This window comes from Geospiza fortis, unplaced genomic scaffold, assembly GCF_000277835.1.
Source record: "Geospiza fortis unplaced genomic scaffold, GeoFor_1.0 scaffold166, whole genome shotgun sequence".
Classification (NCBI taxonomy): domain Eukaryota; kingdom Metazoa; phylum Chordata; class Aves; order Passeriformes; family Thraupidae; genus Geospiza; species Geospiza fortis.
The window spans coordinates 10,226,248-10,244,471 of NW_005054310.1; the positions used below are offsets into that span (position 1 = coordinate 10,226,248).

At 37.8% G+C, this 18,224-nt stretch overlaps 1 protein-coding gene across 1 annotated transcript; it reads left to right on the forward strand.

Moving 5' to 3' along the window:
• Nucleotides 1-178: 178 nt before the first annotated feature.
• On the forward strand, nt 179-15,002 carry SLC38A2 (solute carrier family 38 member 2). Its single transcript, XM_014312379.2, has 14 exons — nt 179-265; nt 401-516; nt 3,379-3,452; nt 3,550-3,642; nt 3,838-3,919; nt 6,848-6,930; nt 7,893-7,951; nt 8,088-8,237; nt 8,953-9,032; nt 9,115-9,215; nt 9,603-9,727; nt 10,315-10,459; nt 10,574-10,671; nt 11,411-15,002. Exons 2-14 carry the CDS (start codon nt 425-427, stop codon nt 11,507-11,509), a joined length of 1,281 nt encoding a protein of 426 aa, XP_014167854.1. The 5' UTR covers nt 179-265; nt 401-424; the 3' UTR covers nt 11,510-15,002.
• Nucleotides 15,003-18,224: the final 3,222 nt, after the last annotated feature.

The window sequence follows — 18,224 nt, forward strand, 5'->3', positions numbered from 1 at the left end:
ATCGCTGCGGCCGGAGACGGGCGCAACGCTCCGCGCGCTGACACATTCGCAGGTGGGGTGGTTCTTTCGGGGTTATTCCGTCGGTTTTTCCTTTTCCCTTCGAAATGGATCGGAAATGCTGATCGGGAAGTGAATATGCAAGGTTCCCGAAAGAGTCACTAATGATGTGACGTTGTTTTGCAGCCACTATGCGGATATTGATCCAGAAAACCAAAATTTCTTGCTCGACTCCAATCTTGGAAAGAAGAAATACGAAACTCAGTATGTAAGTACCCAGCAGTGACGTTCCAAATAAACAAACAAACAAAAAAACAAAAATGTACTGCCAATTTTATGTTTGTTTTAATTCTGAGATGACTAATAACTTTCTATTAATTATTACCTATCCGTCTTTCCTCAGCATCCGGGTACTACTTCCTTTGGAATGTCAGTATTTAATCTGAGCAATGCTATTGTGGGTAGTGGCATCCTTGGTCTTTCTTTTGCCATGGCTAACACTGGAATTGCTCTTTTTGTGTAAGTATCTTTTGACTCATCAAAAAAAACCCCGTCTTTCTGGTGTGTAATTCATAATGGAAAAATACATGGTGTAAGAATATGACCCCTAGAAAATATCCAGTCACTTTCATAGGTGAAAAATTGCATTTTAGGCTTGTTTTGAATTTAAGGATTGTGATACATTCAGAAGAACCTGCAAAAATTAAACCAATTCATTGCAAGTTCTGCAACCCTCAAAAACATTTTACAGTGAATTTTCCTTGACTTGGCTGTAGTTTCTCCATGAATAACTGATAGACTTCCCCTGAAACTTCTATTATCCAAGTCCCAGTCAGGGATGTGATCTATGCTTTCCTCAACTGACATCACTATGCCTACAGAGTTACAATGTACTTAACCAATAAAGAAGTCTGGTTTATTGCTGTGCTCTCACTCTCTTCAGGGGTATGGTTTCAGTTAGACCTATAAAAATTTCTGTCTGCCTGCAAGGGAGGGATGTGGAATAACCAGCCTGTCTTTATTGGCCTGTCTACATTGGCAAAAGCTTTGAGGTGTAGGGCAGGACTACAGTAATGTAATTGGAAATAACATAAGGATACAGTTATGTACAGTGTTTTTAAATGTCTTAGGAAAGTACATTTTTCATGTATTGGAGGCAGTTCAGCTCACACAGCATGTATTATCAGTGACTTGTCTGCAAATGGGTATCCATGGGTATGTTTAAAGGAGCTTTGTGTTTTTATCCTGGAAATAGATGAATGTGCTGAATGTTCAAGAACATGTGAAGAGCAATGTTTAGTTCAAAATTTCCCTGACTCTGCTGCCAGATTTCCAGAAAGTAGGTCAGATTTACTTCCAGATGTTTCACAGTGTATCGGGTGGTGCTCAGGTTTACTGAGGAAACTACCTATGTGTGAAGTCCTGACCTAAAGGATTTTAAACATATGGTGATTTGTTAATCTTTTACTAAGATTTTCACTTGCTTAGGTGATGCTAAACCGAATGAATGACTTAGCATGAATCTAGAATAGATATTCATGCTCTAAATATGTTCTGCAGCACGTGAAAGCTAGTCAATGTAATGCACATTAGAATGTCTCTGAGGAGAGGAAAAAAGAGCATTTAAGGTTAGCTATTTGAACAGACTTCGGGGGTCCTCCTTTCTGAGGAAAAAAATTGTTTAAAACTGTCAATTTAGCCATTGGGTGCTGAGGCAAGTTAGTTGCTTTTTATTTCCAGATGCTGCATTCAGATCTTATTTGCATTAGTGCTGTTTGAAAGACAAACTAGCTTGCTACCTTTCAAAACTTGTAGATGGTACAGTTCTGAGGCAGGAAAGCAGTTAATCACAGATGATACTGAGGATTTATGATGACAATGAGGGCATTACAGGCAGCTCTTAATGACTAGGTTACAGAATCAGATCCAGATGTAGTTGATTAGGCAGTAAGTTCTTCGAAGACTGTGGAGGCACTTGTGTAAGTGCTGTGACTTGTCACTTGTGTCAGCACTAAATAAATGAATAGAATGGTCTGGAAGCCAGAAACAGAGTGAGCTTCAAGATGAGTTTGCTGACTGATCTTGTCAATACTGTAGGCAGCCATTCCATGTTAGGACTGAGAGGTGCAGGGTCTGTGCTGTTTTAAAGTAGTGTAACCCTGGCACATCTCAGCTGAGCTGTTCCTACCTCATGGCTGAGTCAAATCCTAGTTAATCTCTACCTGTCAGAAATAGAGAGGTTTATTTGTGTGCATGTGTCAGTGTTAGTGAATTGGCACAGTAACGTAAGTTTCCTACACAGATCTCTGAAGCTTCTCAGATCTTTTTGTTTCCAGTTCTTTGTGCTGCACTTTACCAAGTGCAGGACAAAGAACTGGAAACTGGTACTAACTTTACCAAGATTAAAACTGACACAAGGGGAAATGTATTCTGGGAAGCAAAGTTTGCCCTTTTTAAGCCATTTTTGATATGCTGATTCTCAGGTTTCCTATTAAGCAAAATGCTTGCATTGGTATAAGGAAGACCAGGGTTTTTTATTTAATGCCTTGTAATTTTCCACTGTGTTCTCCAGCAGCCGAGAAGTCCCCCCTAGCGTGCCACTCCAGGAAGTGCATTTGTTGTGGGAGAGATTTGTTGTTGAAAGACCCGAATTTTAGGTGATGCAAATGTGCTTCTGGAAATAATATGCATTGCCTGTAAAAGCTGTGGGGAAGATAAACAAGCCACTAGCGATTCCCATGTAAGCACATCTGAAGAGTTAACTTTTGAGGAAAGAATTTTTTTAAATTACAATAGATGTGTATTTCCATTTGAAAACACAGCTCTCAATGAGTCTGAATTTTCACTCAATTCTTTAAGGCTTTTGCAGTTTCATCCTTACATAAAAAAAAGAACATAACGCAGGTTTAAGCTGAAAAGCTGATTTCTTTTAAGACCAAGAGATAATCTTCACTTCAGCTGTAGTTAGCCTCAATGTTGAACAGGGGCAGGAAGATGGGAAAAACACAGTTTCTTACAAGGATGCAAACCTTCCCCCCCCACCTGCACGCATTCCCGTTGATAATTTGTTATTTATTACCAACTGTAGCCAAGTATAATAGCCTGACACTTGGTGGTGCTTATGCCACTTTAGACTGAATAGAATCGTTGTTCAAGCCTACATTAGAATTTCTTTGTATGCCTCTGAAATGAAATTTAGTATAAAATCCTTTCTACACACAGCATTAATTGGGTTTTCAGAACACTTTTAGCTGACCTTAGAATCCTTCCCCATATAATAACTTAATATGGGTAATGTTTATATTTGATACATTTTTATTTAATAGGGTTCTAATAAGTTGTTTATGGTCATTACAAATTTGTGTGTTTTTCTCTTCCCAGGATTCTTCTGCTGTTTGTCTCAATATTTTCTTTGTATTCAGTGCATCTTCTTTTGAAGACTGCCAATGAAGGAGGTATGGCAAATTACTATTTTACAAATATGTAGTATTTGTTTCTTATGATATTTTCTTGAAATACACTCTTCCAATGGGATATCGTATTTTCTTTTAGGATCTTTATTATATGAACAGTTGGGAATGAAGGCATTTGGTATGGCTGGAAAACTTGCTGCTTCTGGATCAATTACAATGCAGAACATTGGAGGTGAGGACAAGATCTTAAAATGTCTGTACTGTCAATAGTAATTGTTCCCTGCTTATTCTTGGAGACTTATTTGTCACACAACATGTGTTCATTAACTACTTGTGTTCAAGTGAAGTTATGAAACATGTTTTGTGATTCTTGCATCGTGTGGCATATTCTATATTTGTAATGATCTATGATGTTATTCACCTACAGCTATGTCAAGCTACCTCTTCATAGTGAAATATGAGTTACCATTGGTCATCAAGACATTTATGAACATCGAAGAGACCACAGGGTAGGTGTTAGAACTCCTCATCAGAGAAACTATTAGGAGAAACAAATACGGAGACTGTATATACTTTTATATGAAGACCACGTTCGGTACACCATAGGGTAGCTACTTATTCAGACAGAGATACAGTAAGTTTTCCCTTCCCCTGAGTGCTTCACTTCATTTAGATCCAGCCTGACCTGGGGAAAGGGTAGAAAAATACAGGTATTGCATCATATTGCAGAAAGCTGTTCTGTAAAGAACATCAGGTAAGTGTTAATGTATGTACCAGTCAGTACATACACTTGATAAGGAAAGATAAATGTGATTGTGGTTGGTTTTTTTGTTTTGTTGGGGTCTTTTAAATTTATTTTCTTAATGCATTCAAAATTGTTCGGTCTGATTAATTTAGTTTTCTAGTATAAATACTGTGGCAAGTGATTAAATGTAAGACTAAGGTGCAGTTATGCAAGGAATGTCTTAAAGAACGGTTCTCAAAAAGAGTCAGAAACTAGATATTGACCTAAACCAGAGTTTATATACCTAAGACTAGAGTGGTAGATGCCTTGCCATCTAGCCCTGGAGACACCTTGACTCCAGAGTGGCTTTCCTGCTTGGCTTTAAAAAGAGGATTCATTTTATCTAACCCTATTTTGAGTTCACCATTACAATGGTCTTAGTACAATCAGTGGAGAAGGGTGATCCTCTGTAGGGATCAGTTTGGCGCACCTGACTTAGACACATTTCGTGTGTCTCCAAAGAGCAGGTGATCATATCACTCTGTATTGAGAGGGTGTGTGAAAACAAGATGCCTGAGTTCAGATGGATAGAGTTAAGTGCTATAAATCTCACTCTTCAGAGTTGTACTTCTGTGCCTTGTCCTGAAGTGTCCCAGTCTTGAGAGGGCTGAGCAGCTCAAGACTCCAACTTACACCTAAGCCTGAGTTCAGAAGGTAGGCATTTTTCTGCCGTGTTCCCCAAGGGGTTCAAGCCATTTGGTGATGTTCATTCAGCTTGCTGATAGATACTGTCATAATAACAGTGCTAGCCATATTTTTTTTCCTTTCTTTTCATTTTTTAATGTACTTGAATACTGCACCTACCCTATTTACTTAGTAGTGTTGTTTAAAAATTCTTTGCTGGGAAGCTTAATTTCTCTCCCTTGGCTGAATTCAAGTCCCGTGTTTTTCGATTCTTAAGAGAGCCCTTGGAGTAGCCAGTATTTAGAAGAGGGCTCGGAGGCAAATATTTTTTAACTGTCCCATCTTCAGTAAAGAATTCAAAACTGGTTGCAATTCAAGAGGGAAAGTTAAAGTCTGTGAATCTCTCTGGATACAGCTGCTGCTCTGCAAATCTCGCAGAGAAAATTAAGAAATTGACATCTGTATCTTAAATGTTTTCTTGTTGGCTGGGACTAGGTAACTGTACACTGATTTAAAGTAAATATTTTCTCAGTGCTCTGGCAATTGTGAACCCCGTTTAACTGACTCTCTCCATGCATTGCTTAGGGGAGTCTGGGTGGCTACCATTGGCATGGATTCCACTCTGGCAGCCTGGGGCCCGAAATGTAAGCACTTACCTGTTTGAGTGTCCCAAAATAATGCTTACTGTAAAAGAACTTCTGGACTTCTGAGACAATATTGCAAATACTAGCTCCATTATTAAAATTTGTTTAGCAACTTCTAAAGTATTTGGCTATATTTTAAAACTGCACAATCCCATTCTTTACTCTTCAGGACGGAAAGACTTTGAAGTCCTTGATCTGAAAGTCCTGATGGCCTCTCTATGGTATGCACAATAGCAGTGCATGTTCTTGTGACTGTATCGACTGCAAGAAATTTCTTTGTTGTGATTTCTTTTAAATTTGCCACAAGTTACTATATTTAAAAAAAAGACAAAAAAGGTGTATGGTGTTAATGTCCTATACATCTGAAGTTTTTAAAATACTCCTTTTTTACATCTAGTTATCCCAAGTAACCATCTGAGGAAGGAAATGACTACATCATTTTTGCATTTATTATGTAAATCCAGAGCAAGTCTGTTAATTATTCCATATTTCCATTATCATATAAAAGGCTATATAATTCAGCAACTGAGTTTGCATATACAAATTTAAAAATTAAACTTTTTACCTAAATAGCATACAGTCCACTTTAAAATAAATACTGTTAAATGATATCATAATAGGATGTAAAGTATTAATACTTGGGAATAAATGTGTAACTCAGTGTTACTTTAATTGCTTAAAGCATATAGGATGGTCCTATAGGACTTTGTTTTTATGTGTTTCAAAAAAGATGTTAATCTTCTAATGCTCAAAAATGTTTTGTGAAAAAATAGTTGCTGCTTCTTACAGAAAAAATGGCAGAAATGTTCTGAAGGAAAAAGCCCCTGAAGTTCTTACCATGTTTTCCCTACTGAAAGGGACAAAATGTGCCTCCAAGAGACTCCCAGTGCTTGTTGGAGTTTTCTCAGCCAGTGGGCTTGAGCTACTGCCTTACCTTCAGCCCTCGCCTGTTTTTCTTTAATTCCCACAGGGCACCCAACAGAATTTTATTTCCATTAAAAATGGAAACCCTGCTGGGGCCCTGCAATATTCTAACACATCTGGAGGGCTGGGAACCAGCACTTAAGAAAATTATATTTTTTTCTGTGATTGATCCCACTTGACTTTTTTCTAACCAATCATTTACTTTTCTGTCTTCTGACTTCCAGATGTTATTATTTTTATAAAAGGACACTAAAGGAAAGGCACAATGCAGGTTTGGGGTGAGATAAGAAGCTATTGTAGGGTGTTAGGTCCATATAGGAAATTAAACGCTGTCATTTGTGACATCAGGTAGTGCATTTTTTTAAGGAGCCATATGTAGTAGAAAATAAGAGGGAAGGCTAAACTGCAAATGCAATTTTTAAATCCTTAATTACTTACAAATATTACCTTCTTTTCTACAGACAATGGTATCTCAATGGTGACTACTTAGTGCTGCTGGTGTCTGTCATTCTCATTCTTCCCCTGTCCCTGCTGAAAAATCTAGGTAAGTAATAGAGAGCAATCAAAATAAAAACCCATTGGAAGAACTGTGGTGAAATGTGTTGATGCAATGTTTGAGTCTTGAAATGCTGTGTGAATTAACAGCTGTCTCCAAACTTGTCTCTTGGGACTACTTAGCATTTAGGTAATTGCTGTCAATCTCCTTGAATAAAGGAAAATAAAAACCAAGTATACTAAATTACAGATGTGTTTGTGGAAGATTAAAGGACAACAGATAGGATGGCTTCAGAATGAAGCTCAACAGTAACTTTCTGTTTCTGTTCTTATCCCAGAGTTTGACCTATTTTGGTCAATGGTGAAATAATACAATATTGTTACCAGCTGTCCTGTAACAGCCTTTAAAGCGTAGGGCTGCTAACTCTGGGCAGTATCTTCTCATTTTAGATCCCAAGGAGTAACAGAATATTCATGCCAGATGTTTTATCTGAAATGGCTGTAATTCAGTGATACGTGTGCATAATTCAGATAACAGGCTGTTTATTCAGAGAATCCTGTAGTGAAACTTCAATAACTGAAGAGTCTCAATGTGAATTACTCTCTCAAATTACTATTTTCTAGGAGTAAATCAGTAAAAACAGAAGGAAAAAGGCTAAGTTATCTGATAGTGTGTGCTGTTAAAATTAATCCTATATCATTCTTAGTATACAATAAACAATTCATATGGTTGCTGCTGTGAGTTTTTTAGTTTGCTTCTTTTACTTGTAAGTTAAAAAGGTTTACATTATAGACTCACTGTATGTACAAACCCTAATATGTCTTTCAGAACCTTCAGATCTGGGTCGGGATTAGCCAAAAGTCAATGAATAATTAATTTGTTCTGTGTAATGCTAAGGAAATGACAATGTAAAGAGATCACTTGACAGAATATATTTTGCCATTATGTTTTGACTTGAATGATGTTTCTGTTAATTATACCTAAATTTTTTTTATCTTTCTTGATCACAGGGTATTTGGGCTATACCAGTGGATTTTCCTTACTTTGCATGGTCTTCTTTCTGATTGTTGTAAGTATAATCTTGTAAACTTCTTGTGAACTTTACAGTGCTCGTAAAACTGCATTTCAAAGTGAAATTAAGCAGTTTCTAAAATTTTTCACATCTTGCATTAGTCAAAGTAATAAATGCGTGGTTTTATTTCTAGGTCATTTGGAAGATGTTTCAGATTCCTTGTCCTACAGACAGTGTCATCATGAACATGACATTACTTAATGCAACAGTGGCACCTTTGGTAGCTGAAAATATATCAAGTGAGGATATGTGCAAGCCAAAATATTTCATCTTCAATTCACAGGTAACTGACCAAAAATCAGATACTCTGTTGAGAATAACTGAGACTAAGCATGTAGCAGATAAATTAGATCATTTTTCCTTCAAGCAGTTGCCCAGTTTTAAAATTGGGATGTGTTAAGACTTTCTGTTCCAGTAGACTTGGACACTGTTTACCTCATGGGGACTGGGCTTTTCCACATGCCAAATACACAGAAATTAAAGGAGCTTGAAGTGCCTGTTCGAGTGGCAAAAAACACATCTCTCATTCGTTAGCACAGCATTTCTCAAGCTTTCTCAAAAAAGTTAATGAAGCATTTTAAAAAGTAGATTGCAGAAGAAAATTGTAGAAGTGTGCAAATAGGATGTTTGACTTGTTCCCAGTCACAAATTCTTGACTCATGAATGCTCCCAATCACAGTGATAAATCTCCACATGTGTAATACTCAATACCAAGTTCAAGATCTAATGGCTTAAACCTCTGAGTTGCTGAACATGATTTTGAATGCAAATACATTCAGCTCGCCATGGAATTCAGTGACATTTGAGACTATTTGGTACCTCAGGATCTGGCTTTAAGAAAATATGAACTTGTTTAAACTTTTTCTGCAGTTTCCATTGTAAAGAATAGCTGGTCTTTATCACCAAATAAGGCCAAAACTGAAGAATCTCCTGATGATTTTGTAAAGTGAATTTCTAATGTCTGTTGAGATACTTAAGAAACTTTTTTTCTTTTTCAGACTGTTTATGCTGTCCCAATCCTAACATTTTCCTTTGTCTGTCATCCTGCAATTCTTCCTATTTATGAAGAACTGAAAGGGTAAGTGTTATATATCTGTAATTTCACTGAACAAACAAATAAAGTATGTTCTCACTACTAACAATGTTACTTTTTCTTACAGCCGAAGCCGTAAAAGAATGATGAATGTGTCCTATGTATCTTTTTTTGCTATGTTCCTCATGTATTTGTTGGCTGCTCTCTTTGGATACTTGACTTTTTATGGTAAATATTGCCTCTTTGCTTTCTTTAAATGTCTTATGTTCTGCAAAATCACAGTGTTATTTTAAAAATAGAACAAGCAAGCATTTACTATGCATTCTAAATATACACTGTTAGTTGGGCTTTTTTTTTTTTAGTACTTCTGTAAGTGCACACCCTAAAGGAGATCAGTAATAGAATTAGGCCCAAGACATAGGATTAAAATTGGATTAAGCCAGATTCTGTGCCTCCAAGTCATCCCTGTGTAAAATGGATACATTCTTACAGGAGCTCTTGAGCCTTTCAGTTCATATTGATGATGTAACTGTAAAATTTGCGTGGAATCTACAGCAGAAGCACGTTTAAGAAGTATGTCAACAAAATCTAACTAAAATACTGTTTTCTTTATAGGAAAAGTTGAACCAGAACTGCTTCACACCTACTCTGCTTATCTGGGTGCTGATGTTCTCCTTCTTATTGTGCGTCTTGCTGTGCTTATGGCTGTAACCCTCACTGTACCTGTAGTTATTTTCCCCGTAAGTAATTTTTTTTTTAACAACTGTACTGCTGCAGTCATTTACTGATTTGGCAACTCCTTTTTATTAATTGAAAAACTGAAGAGTTTTTCGCTTAAGTGAAAAAGGAAACATTCTGATAAACTTGATAAATTTTAGCTATACTATTAATTCAATAAATATGTAACATTTACTAAACACTAATACAAATATATTCAGTTATACAGTGTTCCTGGTATGATTATACTGGGGAAATGAAACAGATTGCCCCTCTATAAATAAGCTTACACTGTTGTATTATCAGCTTACAAAAGCCAGCATGTTTTTGTACATACCTTGTGGCGGTGATCTGGCCATTTATGTGTATATTGTTGAGCAGCATCCCTAGATGTTACAAAATTTCCTGGAATTTTTGTTCAAACCAGATACTTTTCTTTGGTTTTTTTCTCCATATTACTTTTGTCTGTCGCCTTCTATTAAAATCTGAAGCATTCAGGAAAATTACGTTAAAATACTTTCAGAAGGAAGGTCTAATTCAGGTGACAAATCACTGTCTTCCAAAATGAAGACTTAACTGTCTCTTTTTTTTTCCCCCCTGTCTTCCAAAGATCCGCAGTTCCATTACGCAGCTGCTGTGGGCAGGGAAGGAGTTCAGCTGGTGGCGTCACTGTTCCATTACCATTTCTCTCCTGGCATTTACCAACGTGCTCGTTATCTTTGTCCCTACTATTCGAGACATCTTTGGATTCATTGGTAAGCATTTTGTCAGATCAAGCAGTCTTTTGCATTTCATAAAAAGCAGTTCCAGTCTAATTAAAGTATAATTACCTGTTTATGAGTATTTATTTCCATGCTTTTTCTCTGCAGGTGCTTCTGCGGCTGCCATGCTGATCTTTATACTTCCTTCTGCCTTCTATATCAAATTAGTGAAGAAGGAACCAATGAAGTCAGTGCAAAAGATTGGGGTATGTATAGACAAATATGTAACTACACTTGCTTACTAATTCAAAACAAAAAAATTCAGTATCTTCTTCATGGTTTATGAATTTTGAAGTCCTGGTGAAGGTAGTCAGTGAATTAGCATTTAATGTTATCTTGGGTAGTTGCAAGGAGCTGCAGGAACTCAAAACCAAGGAACTGGCCATCACAAGACTCAGTTTACTTCAGTGACTTCTCTCAGCCCCTGGCCCCAAATCTCAACAGTAGCTGGGTCATTCTGTTGCTGCTAAGAACCTAAGAACTGTATTTAGAAAACCTTAACATTCTTCAAATATTCTTTTAAGACTTAGTTTTCCACATAAAAGCTCATATTTGCCAATTGCTTGGGTTATCTTGTTTGTTCTTGGTGCTCTTACTAATCATAGACATACTGCCTCATAATGCAGTCAGACATACTGAGACAGTCAGGTTAGCACAGTGGCATAGCCTGACTGGTTATCAGCAGCTACATTCACCTCCCTTAGTTGAGGGTGAGGTCTGCTATACTGAAAATAAATGTACTTTCTGATTTGAGAAAAGACCCCAAATATGAGAAAGACACTTAGCTCCTTGTCATTGACTTGATCTCTTGTCTCTTTTACTTTGTCCTCTGTGAGCAATGGCATTTGTGCTAGTTCATGGGCATGAATTTATAGGTGAATGTTGTGTTTTACCAACAGTGTCATAGCAGAATCTGAAATACTTCTTTTATGTTTTCTTTTTCAGGCTTCATTCTTCTTTCTAAGTGGTATACTTGTGATGACTGGGTGTATGACACTGATTATTCTAGACTGGATCCAGAATGTTAAATCTGATGGCCATTAACTGCCCTGGTTTAATCTCTCTAATACACCACTTCAAATGCCAGTGTTCACTCAGATACCTACTGGGAATGAAAACGAGCTATTCAGCTTCCTTTAAAAGGCAGATTCTTTGTTGATGGTTCTTCTGATTGTAGAATATCTGAACTCTGTCTTTAAGAAACTATTCTGCATGATGGAAGTGGATATTGACATCAAACCACGTGAGTGTCTGGCTGAAGGAAGTGACAACTTTATTCCATTCCAGAGAATGGACAGAACTCTCTGTAGACTTTTATCAAGCCATGTTTGGCTTTCGTCATTGTTACTTGGATATTTTGTTATTTTACTTGAATGTGCCTAATGGAACCATTTGATGTGAGAAAGAACTCTTTAATTTACAGCAAAGTGTTTAAATAACCAATGAGAGAGCAAGAGAAAGAGAGAAACACTATTATTTTTTGTACCAAAAATTCTTATGGACCTCAAAAGCACTATTTTGACTTTAAGAAACATTTTTCTAAAAATAATGAAAAAATAACATAGAAGAGCTCGGAAAAATATTTAATTAGTGTCCTAAATTAAACTTAGTTTGACTTTTTTGATCTCTTCACTCATGTCACCAGTGACAGGACCCAAGGAAAGGGCATGAAGCTGAGTCAGGGTAGGTTTAGGTTGGATATCAGGAAAAGCTTTTTTACCCAGAGGTTGTTTGGGCACTGGAAAGTGGTCACAGCACCAAGCCTGACAGAATGCAAGAAGTGTTTGGACAACTCTCAGGCACATGGTGTAGTTCTTGGGGTGTCCTGTGCAGGGCCAGGAGTTGGACATGGTGGTTCTGATGGGTCCTTTCCCACTCAACATATTTTATGATTCTGTAGAGGCATAGTTAGAAGAAATTTTATTTTTAAAATGCTTCTAATGACCAAAACAGAAAATAAGCCAGTTCAGGTCAAAATTTTCTGATGCTAAATGCTTCCCATGAAGCTCCCTTAGAGAAAATAATCCTGAAAATCATTTCAGACTTACGTAAGTAACTAGTTACCAAAAATGATGTGGAAATGCAAATTTTCAAACTTTAAAAAAACCCACCCTTTATAAAAGGGTACATTTGAGAAAAGCATAGGTAATCTAAAATTGTAAAGATGACATTAACATTTCCCTTCTTGAGGTACTCAGTAGTGCAATTGAGTAAAACAGGGTCTGGGGTTTTTGCTTTTTGGGGTTTTTTTCCTGTTGTAGGTAGAAACTGAATGGCACTAATGATGCCATTAATACAAAACTTCCTCCTCAAGTTCCTTTTATTATTAAGGTCCATTGTCAGTTGTAACAATGTTTGTTGGGATTTTTTTCTATCCAATCTATCTTGAAACACTCTGTAGGAAAACAAAAAAGTCCTAATGTTGTCTTCTAGTTGTATAATATTTAAAAACTGTACAGTATTTCTCAAATTCCTCATCCGTTATTGGATTTTGAATTACTTGATTATTCTGTTTCTGAGTCAAATTCACAAAATAACTGCACCAATATTTCATGCTTGGTACAAACTCTCTTCACATACACAACTGGGATTCCTCTTCCAATTTATACTGTATAGTAGTATTAAAGATAACCTCATAGACTGGATAGTCATCTCATACTTCTTTGCTTCAGAAATAGATACGTTTCTAATGAGCCCTAGCTGATGAAACAGGTGCTGTATTGTTGTGATGAGCTATTTTGTTTCTAGTGCATGTTTGCTCTTTCATTCTTGTCCCAGGTTGAAGAGAGGTAGCATTTGTATAACAGCATACTTGGCTTATAAGAGGTTCTCAAACAGCAATATTGGGTACAAAAGCCTAGACCGAGATTATTAATGAAATAGTCATGGCAATGTGGTCAACTGTCTTCATCTGACACGATGCTGTAAAAATCTCATTTATGACGTCCCGCTCAGTCATCAGTGTCAGAGAGACCAAGTAAAGGCCTGTAATCCGTTGATTAAACAGTGCCTGAGACTTTTTTGCTCTTGTAGAATTAATCAGAAATAAATCTAAACAATAGTCACCATTTGGCAGATAGTGTCAAGCTCTGCCCAGCCATTTAAAATCTATGGAAAAACAACTGCAGGTATTTTGTATTGATACTTCTGCATGACTGTAAGTACTGGTCACTAAGACTATAGAGTAAAACTGTAATGGCAAGTTAGATTCCTCATGTGTTATTTGTATAATTAATTCGGTGGTACTCAACTGGCAATTAATGATCCTGGAGTCAGCACTGACTAATGCTCTGTAGGTACTTCTCTGCCTCAGGTACTGTACATCCATGGCTAACTGCCATGTTACCTGATCTCCACAGAAGTGCTGAGCACGTGCCTCCTCAGTACTTTGGCAGCTTTTCTTCTTCCTCCACAAATGTGCAAAGGTGGAAGAGGATTAAAATGTTGTCTACCTTTGAGCAATTTGTAGCACATAAGGGATGAAATTCTTCCCTTTAAAAAGAGGAAAGAAAGTGAGAAATATCCTCCTTTCTCGCAGCAACCATAGAAGAGGAAGGAGTCGTAAGTGAGAAGTTACTACAAGATCCTTCTTGGCAACCAGAAGGGAAGAAGATTTTTGTGATGACACCTCATAGTGTATTGTACATGTCACTAATTCTCTGAATGTAGCAATTTCCAGATTATACATTATGTGTTATATAATTTGATGACTGACTCTCCACCTGCAACAGTTGAGTTCCACTTGGCTGGGTCGATTTCCAACATGTGATTTTTTTTTTAATTATTATTTTTTTCCAAACCTGTCTGTTAAAGTTACCTACATTACAAACCACCTAAAAGAGCAGCTTCAGTATTAAACCACTGTTCTGTCACCTCAGTTAGACATTACTGTCTTCCATGATATTTCAGTCATAAATGTAACATGTTATTTATAAAGCATTAATCCATTAAAACTAAAACTATTTTTCAATATTTATGATAGTCTATGTACATAAATTGTATGTGTGTATATACTGTAAGTATAATGTATATAATGTAGGTTTGGAGTCCAGGATTTATGTATATATTCCTCTCTCATTACTGATTGTTACAGCATTTCAAGGAGTTGTCCATGTTGTACATCTGTGTAACAGCTGTCAAAGGAAAGAGCCTTTTTCAACAAAGTGTAATGCTTACAGAGATGAAAGGAGTATGTTATGCCTAAGGTGTGTAAGAAAACACTAAGACTGTATTTATTACAAATGTATATGTTGCAATAAACACCGGAATCACTTGGGTCCATAGAAAGCATTGTTGGGGTTCATGTGTACTTTCTCTCTAAAATTCCCCATGGATGTTAGGATTTCCTGAATGCAGCAGTTAACCACCTCTGCGATCTAACGCGCCGGTACATCCGTGTACATATGTAAATACCCACCTTCCTGGGAGAGGCCAGCAGCCTAGCTACTGTTGCTGGCTAGACTGGTGGCCAGCAACACAGTTTCAATGAAACATTGTATGTTTGTTTTAACTGAAATAAATAAACAGATAATCCTAAGCAAGGGTGTGATGTTTCTCTTGGGGGAGGCATTTGGAGGATTTTCTTTAGAGATGATGCTAAAAGTGTACCTTTAATTTCATGCATCTTTAACTTACTGAGCACTTTTCAGAAAAGATGGGGAGGAAAATGGCATGCAACTATATCCACAACTTATGACACTACAAGGGTAAAGAGAATGAGTCTGGGCATGAGAGATCAAATTCTACAAGGAGCCTGCATTAAGTAATTTCTTTTATGGAAAAGGCATAGCTGGACACAAGACCCAATGTGTTAGATCTTGTATAAGTGTAATAAATGAGTGAGCCTTGCTAAAATCCTATGCCACTTTCCTTCATTTGAATGTCCAGGAGAAGAATAACTGTTTATAAAAATAAATAACTGTTTGTAAAAAGTTACAAAACCGGTATGCCTGGTTTGCTTCCATTTTGGAAACTGGGTACAAACCAAGAGTAGCATATGTGTTCTTGGTTCTCCATAACACTGTATATGTCATGTGAATATCTGTCCCAAATATTCAGAATTGGTTGAGACACTGGAGTTGTAACTCAGTGTGTCATGTGTACAGCAAAACACTATACAAAAGGAATACTTAAGAAAGGTAGTTATATGCTCTGAAGTTAGGAAATCCTCAATTAAGGTTGCATTAATTACAGGATTGCATAGTATGTTTTCCTGGAATCCTCACTTAGCAGCTGTTCATTATTTTATTTTTTTAAGATGCTTTCTGTGTGTGTACAGTGTTTATGTGTTTCCTCAAATTCCAAAGCCCATCCTGATGAGGGATGAATGCCTGCATTCCTTTCTAGTTCTCATTTTAGTGTCATGTTTGTGTAACACGACTTACTCATTTTCACAGTGTTGCAGGCCTTTAAGGTGTTAATCAGTATACTGCTCTGGGGACCTGGAGCATGGAGAGGAACCACTGTGGCACAGCCATGTACTTGAGTCCACAATTTAATGTCCTCTGCTTGCTTATTTTGTATTTCAGCATTTTCTTACATGCATCTGAAGCATAACTTCAAACAGGTTTTGCATGATGATCATTTTTGGAACAAGAACCCTAAAAATCAAGCTTGCCATTTGGAAAGAGTGATCATGTCTGGAAGGGCCCCAGTCTCAAAAGGTGTCTGCCCTCACACAGGAACTTCATAGCAGTGCAGAAGCCCTTCCCCTAGAATGCTGCTTGACAAGCTGAACCATTAGGCTCACCTTTACAATCAGGCAATTCGATCAACTTAAATAACATGAGAAGCAGTCTTTTCTACATCTTATTTCTCACAAGAATGGGAACATTGCTTATCTTGTGAGATGAATGAGATGGTGCAATGATTTTTTTAAAAAGAAACTGAAATTACATTGGGACGGTGTCTAAAATCCCACGCTTCGAGGCTCTTTACCTGCCACAAAGTCTTTGCTCCAAAGGAGGGTTAAGTTCTCTCTTCAAGTTTATTCACAACACTGAGCTTTGTGAATGTCTTGGGGTCTGTCCAGGAGACAGATGGCAACTTTCTTCCAGTTCCCCTGAAATTTGCTTCTTTCTTCCACCCTGGCCTTGCCAAGTCTGCTGTACCCCAAAGTCATGCCTGGCCATCTCACCTCCAAGTGTTCCTGCAGCAGCTGGATTGTATCAGGTCATGTCCTCAGGTCCCCTGTGGCTTAGCTCATATCCCTGCTTCCCAGGCATCACAGTTCCCATTCAGTCTGTGTGCCCAGGTTTCCTTTCTGGAGACACAAAACAGTGTGGCCAGTGTATGCCCAAATTTCAGCTCCCGAAGAAATCAAGATACCATGAGGCAGCCTCCATTCCTTCAAGGAATGTGGATATGCCATCCCATTTCCAGGGCAGATGTGCCCAGCAGCAGTTTCTTGGCCTTTCTACTTCCAGTCTCTTAAGTGTGACAGTCCAGACCTCACCTGCTTTCACAAGCATTTCCTTCTGTCTTCTTACATAGCTGCTTTTGGCTGTCATAGGGTGACTCTTGCTCAACTCTCTCACTCTTCCTTGCACCGTTGTCCCTGTTTGCCAGCTCCCCTTGAATGTCACCTCTTGAAGTTCCTCTTGCAAGCCATCTTCTCATCCCACTACCTTTCTGACTATGTGCCTGCCCCAGCCCAGCACCAATCCATCCACATTTTCTTTACCCAGCCACAGCTGGAAATATAATCCTTTGATTTTTCTAGTCTCTGCCCAACTCATCTTATGGCCACCACTGTAACTATAAGCCTTATTTTCGTGTTCTCTGGCACCCTGCAGCTCTTCATCAGCCCAGAGAAGGCCACTTCCACACCACATTTAGGCAACCTTTACCCCTCCAGCCTTTGGCTGAGAACAAAGCCCTGCTGTAGAGGATGGCAGGGGCAAATTTTCCAGGAAATATGAATTATTATTTTAACTACAGAAAAGCATACTCTTTTCCCTGATTTTATTCTCAAATGGGCTAAATTTAATCTGATTGTTTTTCCACAAAGATGCAGAAAAGAACCATCCTGCTGCACTCACTCATGACAGCAAATGTCAGGAGAATCATCTGAAGCTAGGCACCATTTAAAAGAACAGAAACATATTGCAATAAGAGAACAGTCAGGTAATCTCAGTAACAGGTGGCAAAACCAGCCATGTTTGAAAATATAATTTAAATTAGAAATAAGTAGTAATTTTTGTTTTCATTAATATTTACATATAGGGGAAAAAATGTTTTCCAGTTGCAGATCATAAACTGATCGGTGATAAATGTTGGACAGGTACTAGCAATAATGTAGAAATTCAGTATGGGTCCTGGATAGGACGTTTAGCTTATATAACTAGCTTTTTCATGTTGTTTAATAGTCTTCTTCACTTCATCTTCAAACAGCTCAGATTGCAGCAAAATTAAATGGAGCCAAATAAGGTGCTCTGGATATTCCCAAATGCTCAGGAGTTACTGGGCTGGGGCTAATGTACTCAATCACACATTTACTTTCTGTTAAAATAAATATCAGTTCCTGAACCTCCAGTATTGTTCCTTCCTGCTCTTCACTGCAGAGAGAGGATTCAATGTGCTGGCGGAATGCACCTTGGGGCTGGAGCCCAGGTGACTACACTTGCCATTTTTCTTGGGTATGCAGACAGACAGGTCTCATGAGAGCTGGCATGAACCACCCTCTGTGCACCTCACCCTGCCTCACGCTCAAACCCCACTGAGGACTTGGGCAATGACAAAAACTGGCAGGAGTTTCTGC

Bases quoted from the DNA above. Each gene is read 5' to 3' on its own strand.
- SLC38A2 (XM_014312379.2), top strand. From the start codon at position 425: ATGTCAGTATTTAATCTGAGCAATGCTATTGTGGGTAGTGGCATCCTT. The intron at 517-3,378 runs GTAAGTATCTTT...TTCTCTTCCCAG, and splicing joins ACTGGAATTGCTCTTTTTGT to GATTCTTCTGCTGTTTGTCT. The intron at 7,952-8,087 runs GTAAGTATAATC...TTTTATTTCTAG, and splicing joins TGGTCTTCTTTCTGATTGTT to GTCATTTGGAAGATGTTTCA.